We start from the raw sequence: 18,939 nt of genomic DNA, 5'->3' as shown, positions 1-18,939 counted from the left end.
CAGACTGGCCTTGAACTCACAGAGATCCACCTGCCTTTGCCTCCCGAGTGCTGGGATTAAAGGCGTGCACCACCACGCCCGGCTGTTCCCAGTTTTTCATCTGCTCTGCCAAGACTGAGTGGTTGGATGGCAAACACGTGGTCTTTGGGAGGGTGAAAGAAGGCATGAGCGTTGTGGAAGCCATGGAGCGCTTTGGGTCAAAGAATGGCAAGACCAGCAAGAAGATCTCCATTTCCGACTGTGGACAGCTCTAATACTTTTCACTTGTGTGCATCTTAACCACCAGACCATTCCTTCTGTAGCTCAGGAGAGCACCCTCCGCCCCATCTGCTCGCAGTATCCCATAACCTTTGTGCTCTCGATGTCTCAATGCAGTTCTTTGGGTTCCATATTCTCCTTACTCCCCTCCAAGTCTAGCTGGATTGCAGAGTTAAGTTTATGATTATGAATAAAACTAAATAGGAACCATTAAAAAATAAATAAATAAATAAATAGATTAATTAATTAATTAATTAATAATAAATGAAAAAATATATACCTGAAGTTATTGAAATCACTTAAGGTAAAAAGATCTTAAAAGCATCCAGAAAAACATAAAGATTGTTTTTAATACAAGTCTTATTATGTGTCAAGTATTACTCTCTGCAGTCTTTTGTTTCCCTATAAATGTATCTTTGATTCTTCTCTGTGTCAGAAAAAGTAGACCCATCTCATTCTCTGATCCTCCAAGTTGTAGATATAACTATGTTCATGAACATCCCTGTACTGAAGGGATAGTGACAGGTCCTGTCCAATTTGTCAAACTTCCAATTAATGTTTCAAATGACTTTCTTGCATGCACATCATTTGGGCACATGTTCTAGTATTTCTAGATGGACAGTTCAGAGTGTAAATACTGACTATAAAGATGTATCTGGGACTGGAGAGATGACCCTGTAGTTAAGAGCTCTGACTGCTCTTGTAGAGGACCCGGGTTCAGTTCCCAGCACCCACATGGAAGCTAACAGCCATCTGTAACTCCAGTTTCAGGGGATCTGATGGCCTCTTCTGACTTCTGCAGGTTTTGCACGACTAGGGGGAACTTACATACATGCAGGCAAAATCCTCAAACATACAAAAATAAAATTTTAAAAATACATCCATCTTTGTGAAGTTTAAATTTAATTTCTAAATTTCCCCTTAAGATGCCTATACCATGTTATAATTCTACCAACAGACTGTTTCCCTGTACTATCACCAGAAGGGTTATTGGCCAAGATATTTATGAGTCACATGGTTAAATATGTGCATATTGACATCACAGTGGTTGGGTCCAAATTACAATTTTGACACTGGCCAAGTTAATTTACTCTTTTGTTTTAGCTAACCTCATTTTTCTCTTGCATAAGCTAAGGACTGTTATATAACTTTCTAAGGATGGTGATTTCTAGAACTAAGTGAATTATAAAGTTCATGGAACACAGGCTAGGATATTTCAATATGTTAATCACTAGTGATTCACATGAGTGTTGAAATAGAACATCTTATCAGACATTTGTGCCCACTTTTATTTCCTCTTCCATGAAATGTCAGTTGTGAGATGGGATTTCTGTATTATTGAGTGTTAGGCATTCTTGATAAGCTAGAGATACCCACACTTGATATCAGTGAGAAGGAAGCTCTGAAGTAGATGATAAACAGTCTTTTTTCTTGTGTCTACATATTTGCTTTAAGTATTTGTCATCTTTCTGGTGTCTGTTTGACCCATCAAAGGGAAGAGGCCTGGCAGGGCTGTGATGGGTGGGCAAGGGAGCATGTCTGGAGAACATGGCTAAGGAAGCCCCTTCCTTACAGGAAATAATTTCAGTGAAGAATCTGCTGCCCTTTTATGCCAAGCCCTGTCGGTAAGGAGCACGTGGGAATGTCCCTTGGGAGGCCTGGGTGATGCTGTGGTCAGAGTGAAGCAAAGCCATTTGCAAGGTTTGGGGAACCAATAAATGTTTGGCCCCTGTCGATCCCTGCAAAAGCCTCAGCAAGAGGTAGGGTTTTCAGGATGGCACTAAAATCTGCAAACAACCAGTAAGAGTTAAACAAAAAATAAATAAATAAATAAATAAGACATTTTTTTCAGTCCAAGAACACTAACCCACCCAGTTTTGGGGTACCTGAGAGCCCTTCATAGTTCTACTCCAAGGTAACTGAGAGATTTTCAGCCAAAAGATAAAAATAACCTCTTGCTTGGACATGGTGGCCCATGTTTATAACCCCAGCACTCAGGAGGCTGAGGCAATAGGATTGGGAGTTCAAGGCCAGCCTGGGCTATATACTTAGAATCTGTCTCAAGCTACATAAATAAGTAAATGAAAATAACCTCTTTTATTATCATTTGTTCCTCTAGTCCAATTACCGAATTAGGATGCTGAATCTCAGTCACAACCAATTCTCTGATGTAGGAGGGGAGTACCTGGGACAGATGCTAGGTATGTCCCCATGGAGGGAAGGGAACTAGTGAAAGGGAGGAACTGGGGGAGGGATTGGGTAGAAGACCTCTTAACAGAGCTGAATTTTCCTTTATTTTTAAATTAGCCCTCAAATGTTTTATTTATGTGGTTTGTTTTGTGAGTTTTGTTTTGATTTGGTTTTTGGTGGTGATGGTGGTAATTTCAGTGGTGTGGTTTTTGGTTCTCACTTTGGTTTATTTTTGAGATAGTCTCACTTATTATGTAGTTCAGACTGGCTGAACTTGAGATCCTCCTGCTTCTGCCTCCCAAGACTTAGAATCATAGGTGTGTTCCCTGAATGTCTCCGTTATAAAAATGATGTAAACTGAGGGGCTGGAGACATGGCTCAGCAGTTAAGAACACTGGCTGCTCTTGCAGAGGACCTGGGTTTGATTCCCAGCACCCACATAGCCGCTAACAACCATCCATAACTCCAGTTCCAGTGGATCCAATGCCTTCTTCTGACTTTCGAGGGCACTACACAACACAGGTGCACTTACATACATGCAGGCAATACACTCATACACATAAAATAACAAAATTAGGGGCTATAGAGATGGTTCAGTGATTAAGAGCACTGACTGCTCTTGCAGAGTATGGTGCACGCGCTGGGCACCCTGGCATGGTGTGCGCAGGCACGCCTGGGAGTCACGGCGTGCTCCGGTCCCTTGGTCTCAGCCGCGCGCCCTGGAAGAAGGCGGGTCTGGCCCCACGGGCTTCTCCGTGTCTCTGTGGGTCTCTGCTGCTGGAGTGTTGTTCAGCCGTGTACCGTCTTAATTTCACCCCGTGCGCTTTCCTCTTGATGCGAGATCCACTGGCCACTGGATCATGCGGGTCACCGGTACACAAGACTCAAGGCTCGGCTCAGTCTGTGCTTACAGCTTTATTCTCTCTGGGACCCAATCTCTGGGACTCAGTCTCTGACCCGATCTCCCACTATTAAGAGAAGGCTAGGATATTTTTATACCATGGGGGTAGTGGTAAAAGCTTTGGCTGATAGATACTTTGTGAGACATTCTATTTGCATATGGAAGTGGATTTCTGCCATGCTGCCAGACTGCTGACTACCTGAAAAATCACACAGGAAAGCATGGTATTCCTAGAGCCAGAGGCCATGTTTATGTTATGGCATTTGTGGCGGGCACTTCAAAAGGAGAGTCAGGAAAAATGCCAGGAAGGCACCCCGCTATGAAAGGAGTCTCAGCACATAACTCCGAGCTTGTGAGCTATCCGGATATGAAGAGACTTCTACTTCACATAACAGAGGCCCCCAACAGCAGAGGACCCGGTTTCGATTCCCAGCACTTACATGTCGGCTACGAACCATCCTTAACTCCAGTTCCAGGGGAACCTGAAGTCCTCTTCTGATCTCCGAGGCATTGGATGACATGGGTGCACTCACATACATGCAGGCAATACACTCATACACATAAAATATGAATAAATAAATAAATAAATAATAACAAAATAAAAATAAATAATGTAAACCATGCCCAAAAATAATGGAGCAAACATCTGGATGTGGGAAGCAAACCTTCCCAGTGATTAGGAGAACATATACAGAAGCAATGTATACTGGGAAAAATGGCTCAGCAGTTAAGAGCACTGCTGCCCTTCCAGAGGACCTGAGTTTAGTTCCCAGTACCCACATAGGGTGGCTGCAGAAGATCTAATACCTTCCATGGCCTCCATGGGCATTTGCATACACATAGCATATATTTACAGAGACCCCCCCATACACATACATAAAAATAAAATCTAAATAAAAGAAAGAAAACAGCAATTTGTGTCATTACCTCAGGGAGCTTGGGATTATTTTCTGTGGCACTGGGAGGTTAACTGCAACAAAAACAATTCAAATATTCAACAAAAATACATTTAAAATATGTATATGATAAAAGATGCCATGGTTGGACCTGATCTTTCTGTTGTTCTGTTTTGGTTCTTTGTTGAGACAGGGACTCCTATAGCCAAGGTTGACTTTGAACTCCTAATCCTCCTGCCTCCACCTCCCAACTTCAAGGATTATGAGGGTGTACCACCAGGACTGGCAACCAAAGATGACCTTAAAAGACAAGCAACAAACAAGGGGTGAATATCTGCAGCATTTGTATAAGATTTGTGTTCTGCCAGGCACACTTCTGTAGGCCCAGTATTTGGAAGCTCAGGCAGGAGGGTGAGATCACCTGGTCTACCCAGCTTGGAGGTTACAAAGTGAGACGCTCTCTCAAAAAAAAAAAAAAAAATTCTTCTTCCACCTATTAATCAGTTTCTGTGGCTCTCCAGGCATGATGGTATGGACTTAGAGTACCACCTATCAGGAGGCTGAGGCAAGAGAACTGTACGTTGGAGCCCAGCCTGACCAACCTAGTAAGAGCCCATCTCGAAAGAAAAAAAAAAGAAGACTTCAAGATCAATTAGATAATGTTAAAGGCTCCCAATAGAACAATGTTAATGACATGTAGACAGCAAAAATAGAGCATCAATGTCCAACTCTTTAATCATTAGAGAAGTACAAAATGAAAAAGAGAATCAAAGTTTCCCCTGCCATCCTCCAAAACTGTAAGTCTAAAGTCAGCGACAATCACCTGTGGACAATGGGGAGGAGGCTGCTCACCAGCTCCTAGGTAAAGGGATGGAGCTTACCAGGGTGACTGGGCATCTGAGAGTGGGAGTGTTGTCAACAGCTCCCTTTCTCAGACTCAGAGATGCTAACCCACACCAGAGACAGGCCTGGGATGTCACTGATGTCTTGTCACAAAGGGGGAAAAAAAGATGATCTTTAGTGGTCAACCCTGGACAAATGAGTACCTGAGAGGGGACTCCTGGAGGGTGCTGATCTGGATGGGGGAGTGTAAAAGCTCCCCACCCCCGGGGAGGTCAGCCGTATGCTGAGCCTGGAGAAACAGAAGCAAGTCACCTTCCTAAGGAAGAACAGAGTGTGGTAGTGGGTTTGAGGAGCATTGAGGGCAAGGTGGCTGGAGTGGAGGGCAGAAAGGAGACTGGCCAGAGCAATCAAGGAGGTAGTCTGAGGCCAGATTATATCAAGCTTTGTAGCCCATGGCAGGGACAAAAATCTGGGGTTTTAGTCTACGTGGCAGTGAGTCATTAGAGGGTGTCCAGTCATTAGGGCAGAAGCAAGGTTTGATTCTCTAATTGGGAACCATGCTGCCTGTGGTGTGAAGAACAGGGAAAGGAGATTTGAAAAGAAGAGACACCAGGACCTGGAGAGATGGCTCAGTGTGTAGTAAAGTGCTTACCTTGCAAGCATAAGGACTTGAGTTTGCTCCCCCAGAATCCACATGTAAAAAGCCAAGTGTGATGATACACATCTGTGGTCCCAGCACTGGGGAAGAAGAGATAGAAAGTTCCCTGGTGCTCACTGGATAGCCAGCCTGGTCTACCTGGCAAATTCCAGGTCAGTTAGAGACCTGGTCTCAGAAAACAAGATAGGGGCCAGCAAGATGGCTCAGTAGGTTAAGGCACTTGCCACCAAGCCTGATGATCTGAATTTGATCCCTGGGACCCATATAGTAGAAGGGAGATTCAACTTCCACAAGTTGTCCTCTGACCTCCACATAGCCACCATGGGCACACACTCCCACAAAATGCACACCACACACACACACACACACACACACACACACACACACACCCCACAATAAATCAATCAATAAGTGCAATAACAATTTTTAAAGAAAATGACAGAAAAGAGCTGGGCATGGTGGAACATGGCTGTAATCTTAGCACTTAGGAGGCTGAAGGAAGAGGATCCTCCTGAGTTTGAGGCCAGCCTGGCTACAGAGACCATTTAAAAGACAAAACAAAAGCCAGGCATGGTGGTGCATGCCTTTAATTCCAGCACTCAGGAGGCAGGTAGATCTCTGTGCTTTGAAGGCTAGCCTGGTCTATGTAGCAATTTCCAAAAAAGAAGAAATAAGACAGATGGCACCTAAGGAACACAGCCAAAGTTGACCTCCCTCTGGCCTCCACATGGATGTGATAACACATGCACACACACACATATGCACTTGAATATACATGAATACACACACACACACATACACACACACACACACAGACACACACACACACACACACACACACACACACACACACACCAGACGGGATATCAATCAAGCTATAGTGATGGTCTCAAAAAGACAGAATAATTGTAAGAGCTCAGGACAGGTCAGTGATGAGGGGAGAGGATGGATTCAAGGCAAAAGATCTCCATGATCGAAACGATTAAAGTCATAGTCATGGGTCGATGACAATGTCATTTCCTTCGATGGGGAAAACTCAGGGAGTAACAGAGAAGGGGTTCAACTAGATGACATGTTTCCATCGGGGGCATGTGGTCTTGATAGTTCATGGCCATAGGACACCCATGTAGAAAAGTCAGGTAGGTGATTTGCTGAATAGCTTTAGAGACTGATAAAGACATCAGAACTAGAAATACAATCAAGAGTTCTGGCCTGGGGTTTTTGAGTCCATGAGACAAGATGTGGCTGTAGAGACAGGGCACATTGAGAGTGGCCGGAAAGTGAGCCCTGGGCCACAGCCATGTGTAAGGTTGCAGAGAAATGGGGAGGAGCCAGAGGAGTGGCCAGTCAAAAGCAGGAAAGCCAGGAAAGTAAGGTCTCCAGCCAAGTAGTTCAAGACCACAGTCAACTCTCTAAATGTTGCTTAGAGTTCAGATAAGACAGGCAACACAAGGTAGAATGAGAGAACTGCCTCCACAAAGCTGTCCCCTCACCTCCACATACAACACTGTGGGATGTGTGCCAATTATAATAATAATAATAGTAATAATAATAAGAAGAAGAAGAAGAAGAAGAAGAAGAAGAAGAAGAAGAAGAAGAAGAAGAAGAAGAAGAAGAAGAAGAAGAAGAAGAAGAAGAAGAAGAAGAAGAAGAAGAAGAAGAAGAAGAAGAAGAAGAAGAAGAAGAAGAAGAAGAAGAAGAAGAAGAAGAAAAACGTTTTTAAAAATTTGGGGGGGGGTGAGACAAGATCTTACCGTGTGGCGTGGCACTTGCTATGTAGGCCAGGCTGACCTCAGACTCATAGAGATTATACCTGCCTCTGCCTCCCGAGAGCTGGGATTAAAGGCCCGTGCCACCACACCTGGCCAGTAAAAATAAATTTAAAAAAATAAAATCAAGATGGTTCTGTGATTAAGAGCACTTGCTGCTCTTGTAGAAGACCCAGGTTCAGTTCCCAGCACTCACACCGCATCTAATAATTGTTCATAATTCGAGTACCAGGGGATCCAACACCCTCTTCTGGCTCTTGTGGTACACCTACATACATGCAGGCAAAACACTCAGATACTTACATACATGCAAGCAAAACACTCATACACATCAATAAATCAATTTAAAAAATAAAAATAAAATAAATATGAACTACTCCCAACTCTGTGGAACAGGTAAGAAAGACAACTTTAAATTTTTTTAAAGATGAGTGTGCCAGGCTTGGTGGGATACACCTATAATCTCAGCACTCAGGAAGCAGAGGCAAGAGGTTTGCCACAGCTCAAAATCAGCCTTGGCTATACAACAAGTTCTAGGCCAGCCAAGGTTTACATAGCAAGACTCTGTATTTTTAAAAAGTAAATAAAAAGTGTGTTCTCTGTGCAAACCTAAACTCATGACAAGTCCAACAACCCCCATCTCTAACTAACTGTTTCTCCAAGGCTCTCTTGGAGGTGTCACCACACCATGCCCACTATTACCTCCCTATGCAAACACAGCCCAGAAGTTGTTCCCTATGATATCTACAACTCTTTTAATGGTTGTATAATATGCCACCAGGTAGATACTTTTTGTTTGAGACTAGCCTTGGGTAACCCAGACTATCCTGGAACTTGCTGTATAGCTGAGAATGACTTTGAATTTCTCATCCTCCTGCCTCCACCTTCTAAGTGATAGAATTACAGACATGCACTGGGCGTGGTGGCACAAGCCTGTAGTCCCAGCACTGGGGAGGCAGAGGCAGGCAGATCTCTGTAGGTTCAAGGCCAGTCTGGTCTACATAGTGAATTCCAGGTCAGCTAAGGCTACAGGGAGACCTTGTCTCAAAAGAAAAAAAAAAGAATTAGATGCAACACCATTCCCAGTTTATGTGGTCCTGGGGATCAAACCCAGGGCTTCATGTATGCTAGGGAAGAAGTCTACTGAATGAGTTACATCCCCAGGCCCTAGATGGAATCTTTTTCAAATGTTTACTAATTTATCTTATTTTATTTTATTTATATGAGAGTTTTGCCTGCATGTAAGTACACCCATGTTGTACAATGACCACAGAGGTCAGAAGGCATTGGATCCCCTGGAACTGGAGGTAAGGATGGTTGTTAGCTGCTATGTGGGTGCTGGGAACAGAACCCAGGTCCTCTGCAAGTGCAGCCAATACTTCTGACCACTGAGCCATGTCTCTAGCCCCTAGATGGATTATGATGTGCTTTGCTTATCCGTATTAGTGGCATCAGGGTAAACATCCATAAGAAAGGGGCCTTTCAGTGTACTGTACTGTCTTAGATAGAGTCTCAGAGTGTGCACATCTTAATGGAAGAATAATTGTGGTCACACAATATTTGCCAGGATGATACCACTTGCCATCTGCAATAGAATAGGACCGTTTTATTTCATCTTTCACCAGCATTGGAGACATCTTACAATTTGTGTCTCAGTGACTAAAATGAAAAGGTTATCACCTGAGAGTTCTAGTTTACATACCCATCTCTAATACTATAGATCTGAGACTGGGTCTTGGGGATGTGAGAGATACTCAGTTGACTCTCTGTCCCTCCCAGCTCTCAATGTCGGACTCCAGTCACTGGACCTGAGCTGGAATAATTTCCACATTCTGGGAGCTACAGCCCTGTGCAATGGTCTCCAGGTAAGGCACTCTTTCAGAGAGATGTTGAACTATTTCCTCGTGGTCGCCTTGGATGAGGGTACATGGAGCTCTCATCAAAGACATTTTGAGTTGCTGGGCTCCCTTCCCCAATTCCTGGATGTGCATTACTATTTTATAACTCCTACCTACTGAGGCCTGGGTGACACCTTTGGGTATTTTTCAAGAGGACAGTGTAGTTAAAGGGTATAGAGACCATACCCCAAAAGAAATGACACTCATGAGGGTTAAGGTGAGGATGAGGGTTAGGGTGGGATGGGATGAGTTACAGTTAGGGTGAATATGACGGTGGTGGTTAGGCTAGGAGTTAGTGTGGGGGTAAAGATGGTTAGGGATTGGATCAGTTAAGCTGAGGGTGAGAGTTGGGGGGTACTGAGATTAGGCTCAAAGTCAGGGCACTTTCCTGGTGAGTCTCACTTCTCCTTGAGGCTGGTGCTATTCCCCTTCCCTGGAGACTAACGTGACCCTGAAGAAACTGGACATCTCCATGAACGGCTTTGGGAATGAAGGTGCTCTGGCCCTTGGGGAAGTTCTGAGAGTCAACAGCTGTCTAGCCTACCTAGATGTCAGTGACAACAGTATCACCAATGAGGGGGTCTCCAGAATCGGCAAGGGACTGGAATACAATGAGAGCCTCCAAGTGCTGAAGGTAGACTCCCTGAGCTGGGGCCGGCGTGCATGTGTCTGTGTTTGTGTGCCATGTATGTCTGTCTGCATGTATGTATCCTACTTGTCTGTCTGCCTGTCTGCCTGTCTGCCTGTCTTCTGTGTTGTAGGGAAGCAGAGTGGCAGGGCTGAATACTGCTGGAGAGCACCATCTACCCTCCATCTTGTACTTCCTGTGTGTACGTATTTGTGCCCATCTCTGCTGTGGACCTGGGGCCACCTCAGCTCCTCCCTTGTGACACACATGCCTCTTAATAGGTCTTCCTTCCTGCCGTCTGGGTCTCCCTTGGGCTTTTCTTCATACTAAGGCCATGGTGTGCTTGGAAGATACTAAACTAATACCTGTTTTCTTCCACTCCTCTAGTCACCTGTCCTCCAACTTATATCCAAATGTCTGCCTACTGCTCCAATCCAGTCCTCTTACCTCCGTGAGCCTCTGTGGCTTCAGCTCACCCTACTCTCCCTGGCTCTCCCTGGCTTCCTACCTCCTCTCTGCTCCTTTCTTCCAGGCACAGGCTGTACCCACACCTTTCATTTCTTCACTGCTTCAGAGCATGGCATGGCCATTCATCAGAGAGCCTGTGGCCTCCTGGACTTGGGGACTGCTCCCAGAACCCTGCATTCTCCTCCCTGTAAAATCCACTGCACTTCCTAACTACACTCTCATTTGAGTGTGAAATCGTCCTAAGAACAAGGACTGTTCAGCTCAAATGTTGTCAAACTCCCCATGCCCACTTATGGTGCTGGACACACCATGAGTCTGTGTAAATAAATGGATGGATGGGTTCATATTTCATTGTAAATTAATTCGCTTGTGGAGACTACTTATGACACAGAGACTGCTGGGTAGTTTGAAAACAGATACAAGAGGATTTGTGTTCCTAGGTTCTCTCTCTGGGCTCCTACAAGCCACACCCTATATCAAAATGATCGATTTATCACTCACCACCCAAACTGGCCAGTGAGCTCTGCCAGCCTCCCCTTCCTAAGACAGAGGCTAAGTGACTTGTTCAGAATGCACAACTCAAAAGAGACAGAGGATTGCCAGCTCTACCTGGATTTCTAAGGCCACTCCAACTCCCCCAAGATGTGGGAGTGTGGGGCCATGACAGACTTTGGGATTCTCGTGGTAGAAGAGTGGGGATGAGGAAAGAGTGAGGATGAGCTGCCATCTGAGAGGATGGCAGGGGCTGCTAGGGGACAAAAGGAGCTGGATTCTGACTGGACGAGGGAATGTGGTGACTGTAAATGAAACCAGACTGGCCACCTAGTGTCCAGGAAAGCTGGAAGTTCCAGCTAGGGCAGAATAGGACCAGGCATAACTCATAGAGGTGGTTCAGGCTGTGAGTGACTCAGCCTTGGGGCCCAGTGGAGCCAAGGATTGCTCTGATAACCTGAACCTTTTTAAAGGTTCTTTAGACTAAGAAGTCTGGCCAGTGAGATGGCTCAGTGGGTACAGGTGCTTGCTACCAAGCCTGATGGCATACCTATGTTCAGTTGCTGGACCCACATGTTGGAAAGAGAACAGACTCCTGCAAGTTGTCCTCTGACCTCCACTTGCAATGGTATGTGTGTACCCACCCACATGTGGAGAGAGAGAGAGAGAGAATAAATAAATGAATGTAATTTGGTGGCATACACCTTTAGTCCCAGTACTCAGGAGGCAGAGGCAGGTGGATCTCTGTGAGTTCAAGGCCAGCCTGGTCTACATAGTGAGTTCCAGGCCAGCTGGGGCTACAGGGAGACCCTGTTTCAAAAAAATTGAAAAAAAAATTGTTAGCCTCTTTTCTGATTTTTCCCCAATGGTCATATGTAACAAATGAATATTAAATTTAAAAAATGTTTACTGAATTTTTGTGAATTTCATACAGTATATTTTAATTCCCTCCCATATCTGTACCCCCTTTCCAACTCACCAACAAATTTCCTTACTTTAATATATAGTACAATATATATTTTATGGAGTATTCTTTACTCTAAAATATTTTATATATATATTAAAGCCTATAGAATGAGGTTTGTGTCCCCAAATGCCCTTCAGCGTGGGTTCATTCCCTGGAGTCTGGTCAACCTACCCTTAAAGGAGTCTCACCCATAAAGGAGACCGAATCTCCTCTTCCCAGCCATCATTTGTTGCCAATAGTCCCTCAGCTAGGGTTGGGGCTTCCTACCCACTTCCCCACATTTATGCTGGAATTTTGCCTAGTTTGAGCTCACATAAGACTTAAGCACGTTGTTACCATTGCTGTGAGTTCATATGAATAAGTGACCAACTGTCTGAAAAACTGTTTCTTTGTGGCCATCTACTTCCTCTGGCTCTTAGAATCTTTCCACCCCCTCTTCCACAATGATCCCTGAGCCTTGGGAGGCAGAAGTTTGATATTGGTGTCCTATTCAGGGATAAGCACTCTGCAGCCTCTTGTTCTCTCACGTTGGCCAGTTGTGGTTCTCTGTGTTAATCACCATCTGCTGCATAAGGAAGCTTCTCTGATGAGAGTTGAAAGATGAATTAATCAAAGCAGGTCTAGGAAAGTTCCCAGATTTGGGAGTCCACAAGGGTCCTAAGAGCAGAGACAGCAGGTGCAGTGCCATATGGGAAAGAGAGTACACCAAGATCAGACTGGGGAAGCCCCCAGGAGTGTCCAAGGGCCCTAAGTAGCTGAGATTACAGAGCCTTAAAAAAGGTTTTAAGTGAAAGAAATAAGAAAACTCCTAGCTGGGTAGCAGGTGGAGAACACATCGCCTCTCCCACAGCAAGCATCTTTTGTTCTCCACATCCAGTCCTTTTCCATCCCCAATCTTGGAAAACAAGAAATTTCTCTGGAAAGTGAATCCACGAAGGCCAGACACTGAGCTGCATCAAAAAGGATTGCTCTCACTGGAAACCATCAGAACCTGGGAAACTGGCACACAGTAAATGCTCAATGAAGCCTTTGGCCTCACTCCTAATGAAACCACCTGAGGAAGCCTTCAATAGCACTAGCTCGGGGCCAGTTAGTCAGAATGTCACAGCCAGGCAGCCATGCAGGCGGCAACCCAGCCTGCTACGGTGCATCCACCCTCTCCTGTGGTCACAGCCCCCCTCTCCTGCTCTGCTCTTCCATCTCATACCATGGTTGATCAGTTGAACTGAAGAACAGGTTGCCGAATGCAAGGAAGTTTTCTTCCTATTCAATGATGATGGTGAAAGTCACCATCACAATGAAGGAATTTGGGACTGTCATGAAGTCACTGGGTCAAAACCTAACAGAAGCTGAGTTGCAGGATGTGATCAAGGAACTGGATGCTGATGGGAAGGGCACCATTGACTTCCCAGAATTATTGACCATAATGGCTAGAAAAATTAAAGATCCAGATAGTGAAGGAGAGTCTTTGAGGAGAATGAAAATGGTTACATCAGGCAGTAGAACTACTGCACATCACGACAAACAGGAGAAAAACTAATAGATGAAGGAGTGGATGAAATGATCCAAGAAGCAAATATTGATGGAGACGGACAAGTCAGTTACAAAGAATTTGTACACCTGGTGACTACAAAATGACCTGCCTTCAAGTACTTTTCCTCCTCTAGAAGAATCAATTGAATCTTTTACTTACCTCTTACAAAATAAAATTTTTAAAATGAAAAAAAATTCATTTATTCATTCTATTTCTATATAGCAAAATAATGTCAAGAAGTACATTCCACCCATGCACAAAATCTGCATGTATCAGTTGGTGATCCTGTCCCCTGAAGATCAAGATCCACATCAGTTTTACAATATAAATACTTATACTGCCTCAATGATAGGAAAGCACCTAGTTGACCCCTAAAAGTTCCATTTGCTAATGATTAATGCACTTTTGAGCTGGCCAGGCTTTCAGGCACGCAGCTTGACGAGTACAGGCAAGCATTTGGATTAAAATCGAAAAATGGAAAAACAAATTCAAAACCTGCTCAGATGGGTTCTAGTTTGATTTGTTAATATAAATGTCAATAGCCAGTTTACTGCAAAATAAACACACACATTTAAAATAGGTTTACCACAGGAAAATGTGCTTCTGGGTGAAGGTCAAACTTGAGACACAGCCCCAGTAGTAGGCTAGTCCTCTTATACTTCCATGTTCTCTGACCCCATGTGACAATGCCACTCCCTGGTGGCATGCCTGACTGTGTTGGTTTAGTGCTGTGTGCACTGTACTAGAGTGAAGTGAACATCAGGTAGCCATCAAATCATACACAGTTTTTTAATATGAAATCTTTACCAATGGAGCCTCTTTGGACTCTGTTTTTAAAACCTTCTGAACCATGAGTTGAAGCCAGTAGAATGGGTGCAGCTATAGACTTCAGCACAACCATCAATACTGCTGTTCAAGAAACTATCATTTATGTACATCCCAAGTTGTAGATGCTAGGAGTTTTTTTTGCACTTTATGACTATGTTTAACATCATGGAACTATGCATTTAGAAGTGGGTAAAATGATAAATGTTATAGGTGTACTTTGACACAAAAGTGGAAAAAATAAAAATTATAGCTATTAGTCCTTTTTTTCCAATAAAAATATCATTAACTTTAAAAATGGCAATAGCCCACCATCCATGCCCTGCTTGCTGAGAACTGGGCACTTTTTGAATGATTTATCTGACTTATGAGGTTGGATCCTTGGGGTAACTCCTCCATGGTGACAAGTACAAAGTAGAAGGGACTCAAATCCAAGCCCAGGCAGCCAGTAAGCAGAGCCGGTCAACTGCACGTTCCCTCCTCCTAACCACCACCCATTCTCAATGGCTCTCAGCAGCCTTACAATAATGTCTTAAGTCCAGAAGGCCCACCACGATGTGACTTTTCTCTGAATCTGTAGCCTCATTCCATCTGTCCCTGCTATGGATTTGTGCTATTGCCCAAACCCCTCATGCCATTCATGTCAGCACACCTTTGTGTTTGCCTGCTCTTTCATCTTTGACGAATCTTTTTCTCCAGTCTGCTTCTGCTCCCTCATCCTCAGACCTCAGTAATCCCCATTACTGGATGCTCTTTTCCTTGCTCCTACAGTACGTGTATGTTCCTGTCACTACTGTCAGTACACATCTGATGCCATTTGTCTCCTCCAACTAGAGTGATCTGACTTGAGGACAGCCTTTGTCATGTCTGCCTATGTAACCCTTGGTGTTTAGCTCAGTGAATGAGGCCTCAACAAATATTTGTTGGATGGATGGATGAATGGATGGATGGATGATGAGATGACTGGATGATGAGATGGGTAGATGGATGGTGAGCTGTTTTGATAAATGGGTGGGTAGGTAGATGGATGGTGAGATGGACTGATGATGGATGGATGGTGAGATAGATGGATGGAGGAAGGGATGATGAGATGGATGATGGATGGATGGATGGATAGATATCTTGATAAGTGGATGAGTGGGTGGATGGATGGTAAGATGGATTAATGAGTATGAAGGTGGATGATGGGTAGATGGTGAGATGAACTGGTGAGTGGATGAATGGATAAAACAGATTGATGAGTGGATGGGTGAATAGATGGACTGTAAGATGGACTTATGAGTGGACTGATGGATGGATGATGGATGGATGATAGATTGGGAGATGAAATAATGGGTAGATGGGTAAGTAGATGAGTAAACAATGAGTAGTGAGTACTAGGTGGAAAGATGGGAGAATGTATGGGCAGACAGATGGACAGAGAGATGGGTATAAATGGAGAAGTCTAGGAGGAAAACAGGTTGTGATTTAATAAGGAAAAGTGAAATGCATGCTCTAAGCCAGCCTCTCCTGCCCCCATCTCAGCCTTTCTCTGTCTTGCCCCTTCTTTCCCACAGCTTTCCCTGAACCCAATCAGTATGGAGGGGGCAGTTTTTCTTATCCTGTCCATCAAGAGGAACCCCAAATCCAGGATGGAAGAGCTTGACATTTCTGTAAGTGATCATATATCAGTTGTTTGCACCAGACATGAGCCAATTACCACCCTGCCACCAATGCCACAAGCTGTGTCCCTCACAGGCCCTCACGCACATGCCACATGCAAAGGTCCCTCCATTTGCTTCAACTCTGCCTTCTCAAGGACAAACCTTTCAATAGGAATGATAGAAGTGGCCCTTCAGTCAATAATACCACAAGGTGAAATACTTTCCCAGATCCGGAGAACCCAGGAGATGAGCACCTGAAAATAGCAACAAGAAGTCACCAAAAAGAAAGTCAGGAGGACTCCAAAACAGAATTTGTGGGCTATTGGTTTTGCTAATAAATAGGCTAGATCTCAGAATGTTCCAGAATCCCGGGATTTTTAGGACCTACCTACACAAATGTATTTTCATTTAATGATTTGGCCTATTGTACTCAGAGTTGTACTTGTAAGTGATCCTTTCACAAAGGAGGAAAGCCCAACCAGGTGGCCTGCCAGGGGCTCACCCAAATCATCACAGGGGTGGCAGCTGGCCTGACAGTCTTCTATACCTGTCCACCATTAGTGTTCTTTGTCCCAAACTAATTTTAGGGTGCCAACTCCTCCAGTGCTACCCTAGGGGGTTGGTGGAGTAGTTTGCTTTCAGAGTGGCTATAGCGAAGCACCACAAATCTGGTGGCACAAACAGCAAAACCCCATTGTCTACAGCTCTGGAGGTCAGAAACACAAGACCTAGGTGTGGGTTGGGTGGGTTCCTTCTCACCCTGGTGGGCTTTTGGAGGAAGCTGTCCCTGACCTCTCTCCCAGCTTCCAGCAGTTGCTGGCAGTCATTGGCTTGTAGGCTCATTGTCCCAATCCCTGCCTTTGGCTTCTCATGGCATTTTCCCTGAATGCATGTCCATCCCTATTCAAAATCCATCTTTTTGTACGAACTCGATCATATTAGGTCAGGACCTACCCTTATGACCTCATTTTAACTTGATCTCTTGCAAAGACCGTTTCCAAATGAGGTCATATCCATGAGATTAAGACTTTAAACCTCTTTGTGAAGGGTATGCTAGATTCACTTCTGTTGCTGTGATAAAATACCTTCATCAATAGCAACTTAGGGAAGGAAGAGGTTTATTGCAGCTCACCATTCCAGGTTACAGACCATCACAGCCAAGAAGTCACAGCAGAAACCTGAAGCAGCTACTCCCAAGATATCCACGGTCAAGAGAAATGACGTGCATGCTTCGTACTCAGCTAGCCCTCTCTAGTCTACAGCTCAGGCCCCCAAACTAGGGAATGGTGCTGCTGACCCTCAGGCTATGTTCTCCCACATCATTTAGGGCAGTCAAGACAGTTCCCCACAGACATGCCTACAAGCCAACCTGATCTAGGCATTCCTTCATTTGGGCTGTCTTCCCAGGCGATTCTAGGATATGGCAAACTGACATTTAAAACTAAGCACCACAAGAAAAGAACAAAAGTTAGTCCATAACAAATACTTCCCCTCACTTCCCACTTTACCTATGAGGAATCTGAAAGACAGCCATCAGGTCATTTGCCCAGGACCCACAGCAAGCAAGAAACACATCCAGGAGTAAGCAGGCCCTTGCCTCCTCCTCTACAGTTCTGTGAAGGAAATGATGTGACTGTCCTTTTCTATCTGTAATGCTTCATGATGATGTTTTGTAAGATTACCCTAATGCTTTGCAATTATCTGAGTCAAGATATTTTGAATATCTGAAGCCAAACGCCTTACAACAGAACAAAGAGTAAAATCTGCATCCCCACTTGCCACAGATTAGAAAACATTATGAAAGCTTCTCTGCTTCTCTTTCACCTTGCTCCTCCACCCCTCCCTCCCTCCTCCTCAGGCTCCTGGGTCTTTCTCTACAAAGGCCCTGTCTCTCCATCCTTACACTATAGTATGCCTGCATAGGATGTAAGGTCCCTCAGCCCCACCCGCCCTGCCTCTGAGCCAGAGGTTCACATTTTGTGGCTATTTGCCCCACCCCCATCCTACCCCTGCAGAGCAGGTAGAAAGCAAGAACCCAGGCATTGCCTTGGTATGCTTAAGGGAAACTTAGAGACATGCTGCTCAGGGCCTAGATGGCCACACTACTGCCAAGGGCAAAGAACCTTGGTCAGTTAGTCTGTTTTCTGTTGTGGTGGTGATATGGTCGAAGTCAGCACATTATAAAGAAGATTGCTATTGATTTCACGGTTCTGGAGGCTGGGTGACCCAGTAGCACGGCACCAGGTCTGGTGAGTGCCCTCTTCATCACCTCACCTTGGGGCAGATGGCATTCCACTGGTTTTGCATATGGGAAGGAAGATGGTATAGAAAAGACAGGAAACCAGTCTTATTATTTTTGCTTCCTTTTTTTAATTATTTTTAACTTAATAACCACATGATTGGAAGAAGCATTTCATTACAGCTTTAACATATTCAGTAACAATTTTCAGAGCAAGAATACATCTCTTTCAAAAGTGGCAGTAAATTTTTAGGTTCACAATTGAATTAATACAGTTATACAATATTGAACTCAGTAAAAGCACTGTAAGACATAAAATTGAATGAGCTTTTAGCCTTTAAAAAAGATTTCCATTTCATTTTAAAATATACTGTTTCTTACAAAAAGACTCAGTTTTTGCTACTAACACTAAGATGTTGGCGCAAGCATCTCTAATCTGTATGGATCTGATTATTACTAGTTATAATACATTGGACTTGGATCCTTGGCACCTGTGTAAGTCTGTAAAGTCATCAAGTAGATTTCAATGGTAATATTTATCACCTCTAATAATTAACTTGACATAAATTTTTATGCTTCCTCCTCAAATATAATACATTTTTTAAATTTATTGATTTGTGTGTGTGTGTATATATCACACAGAACATCCCAAACCACCATCTTATTCAACTATATACCCATTTTCCAGATGGCACCCTCCCATAGCCTCCCTCCCCCCACTAGAGCCCTT

At 44.2% G+C, this 18,939-nt stretch overlaps 1 protein-coding gene and 1 pseudogene across 1 annotated transcript in view; both read left to right on the top strand.

Moving 5' to 3' along the window:
• Lrrc74a (leucine rich repeat containing 74A) overlaps positions 1 to 18,939 on the top strand; it is a 45,947-nt gene that overhangs the window by 14,406 nt on the left and 12,602 nt on the right. Inside the window, exons 6-10 of the mRNA XM_008840113.1 lie at positions 1,834 to 1,883; positions 2,378 to 2,459; positions 9,295 to 9,380; positions 9,853 to 10,047; positions 15,884 to 15,979. Of these exons, the coding sequence (XP_008838335.1) occupies positions 1,834 to 1,883; positions 2,378 to 2,459; positions 9,295 to 9,380; positions 9,853 to 10,047; positions 15,884 to 15,979 (509 nt within the window). The remainder of the gene's footprint in view (positions 1 to 1,833; positions 1,884 to 2,377; positions 2,460 to 9,294; positions 9,381 to 9,852; positions 10,048 to 15,883; positions 15,980 to 18,939) is intronic.
• Positions 13,193 to 13,606, top strand: LOC103739800 (annotated as a pseudogene).

The sequence above is a fragment of the Nannospalax galili genome, unplaced genomic scaffold (genome assembly GCF_000622305.1).
Source record: "Nannospalax galili isolate Female #2095 unplaced genomic scaffold, S.galili_v1.0 scaffold330, whole genome shotgun sequence".
NCBI lineage: Eukaryota > Metazoa > Chordata > Mammalia > Rodentia > Spalacidae > Nannospalax > Nannospalax galili.
The sequence above is the reverse complement of the archived record's forward strand: the minus strand, read 5'-3'. Positions and strand labels throughout refer to the sequence as shown.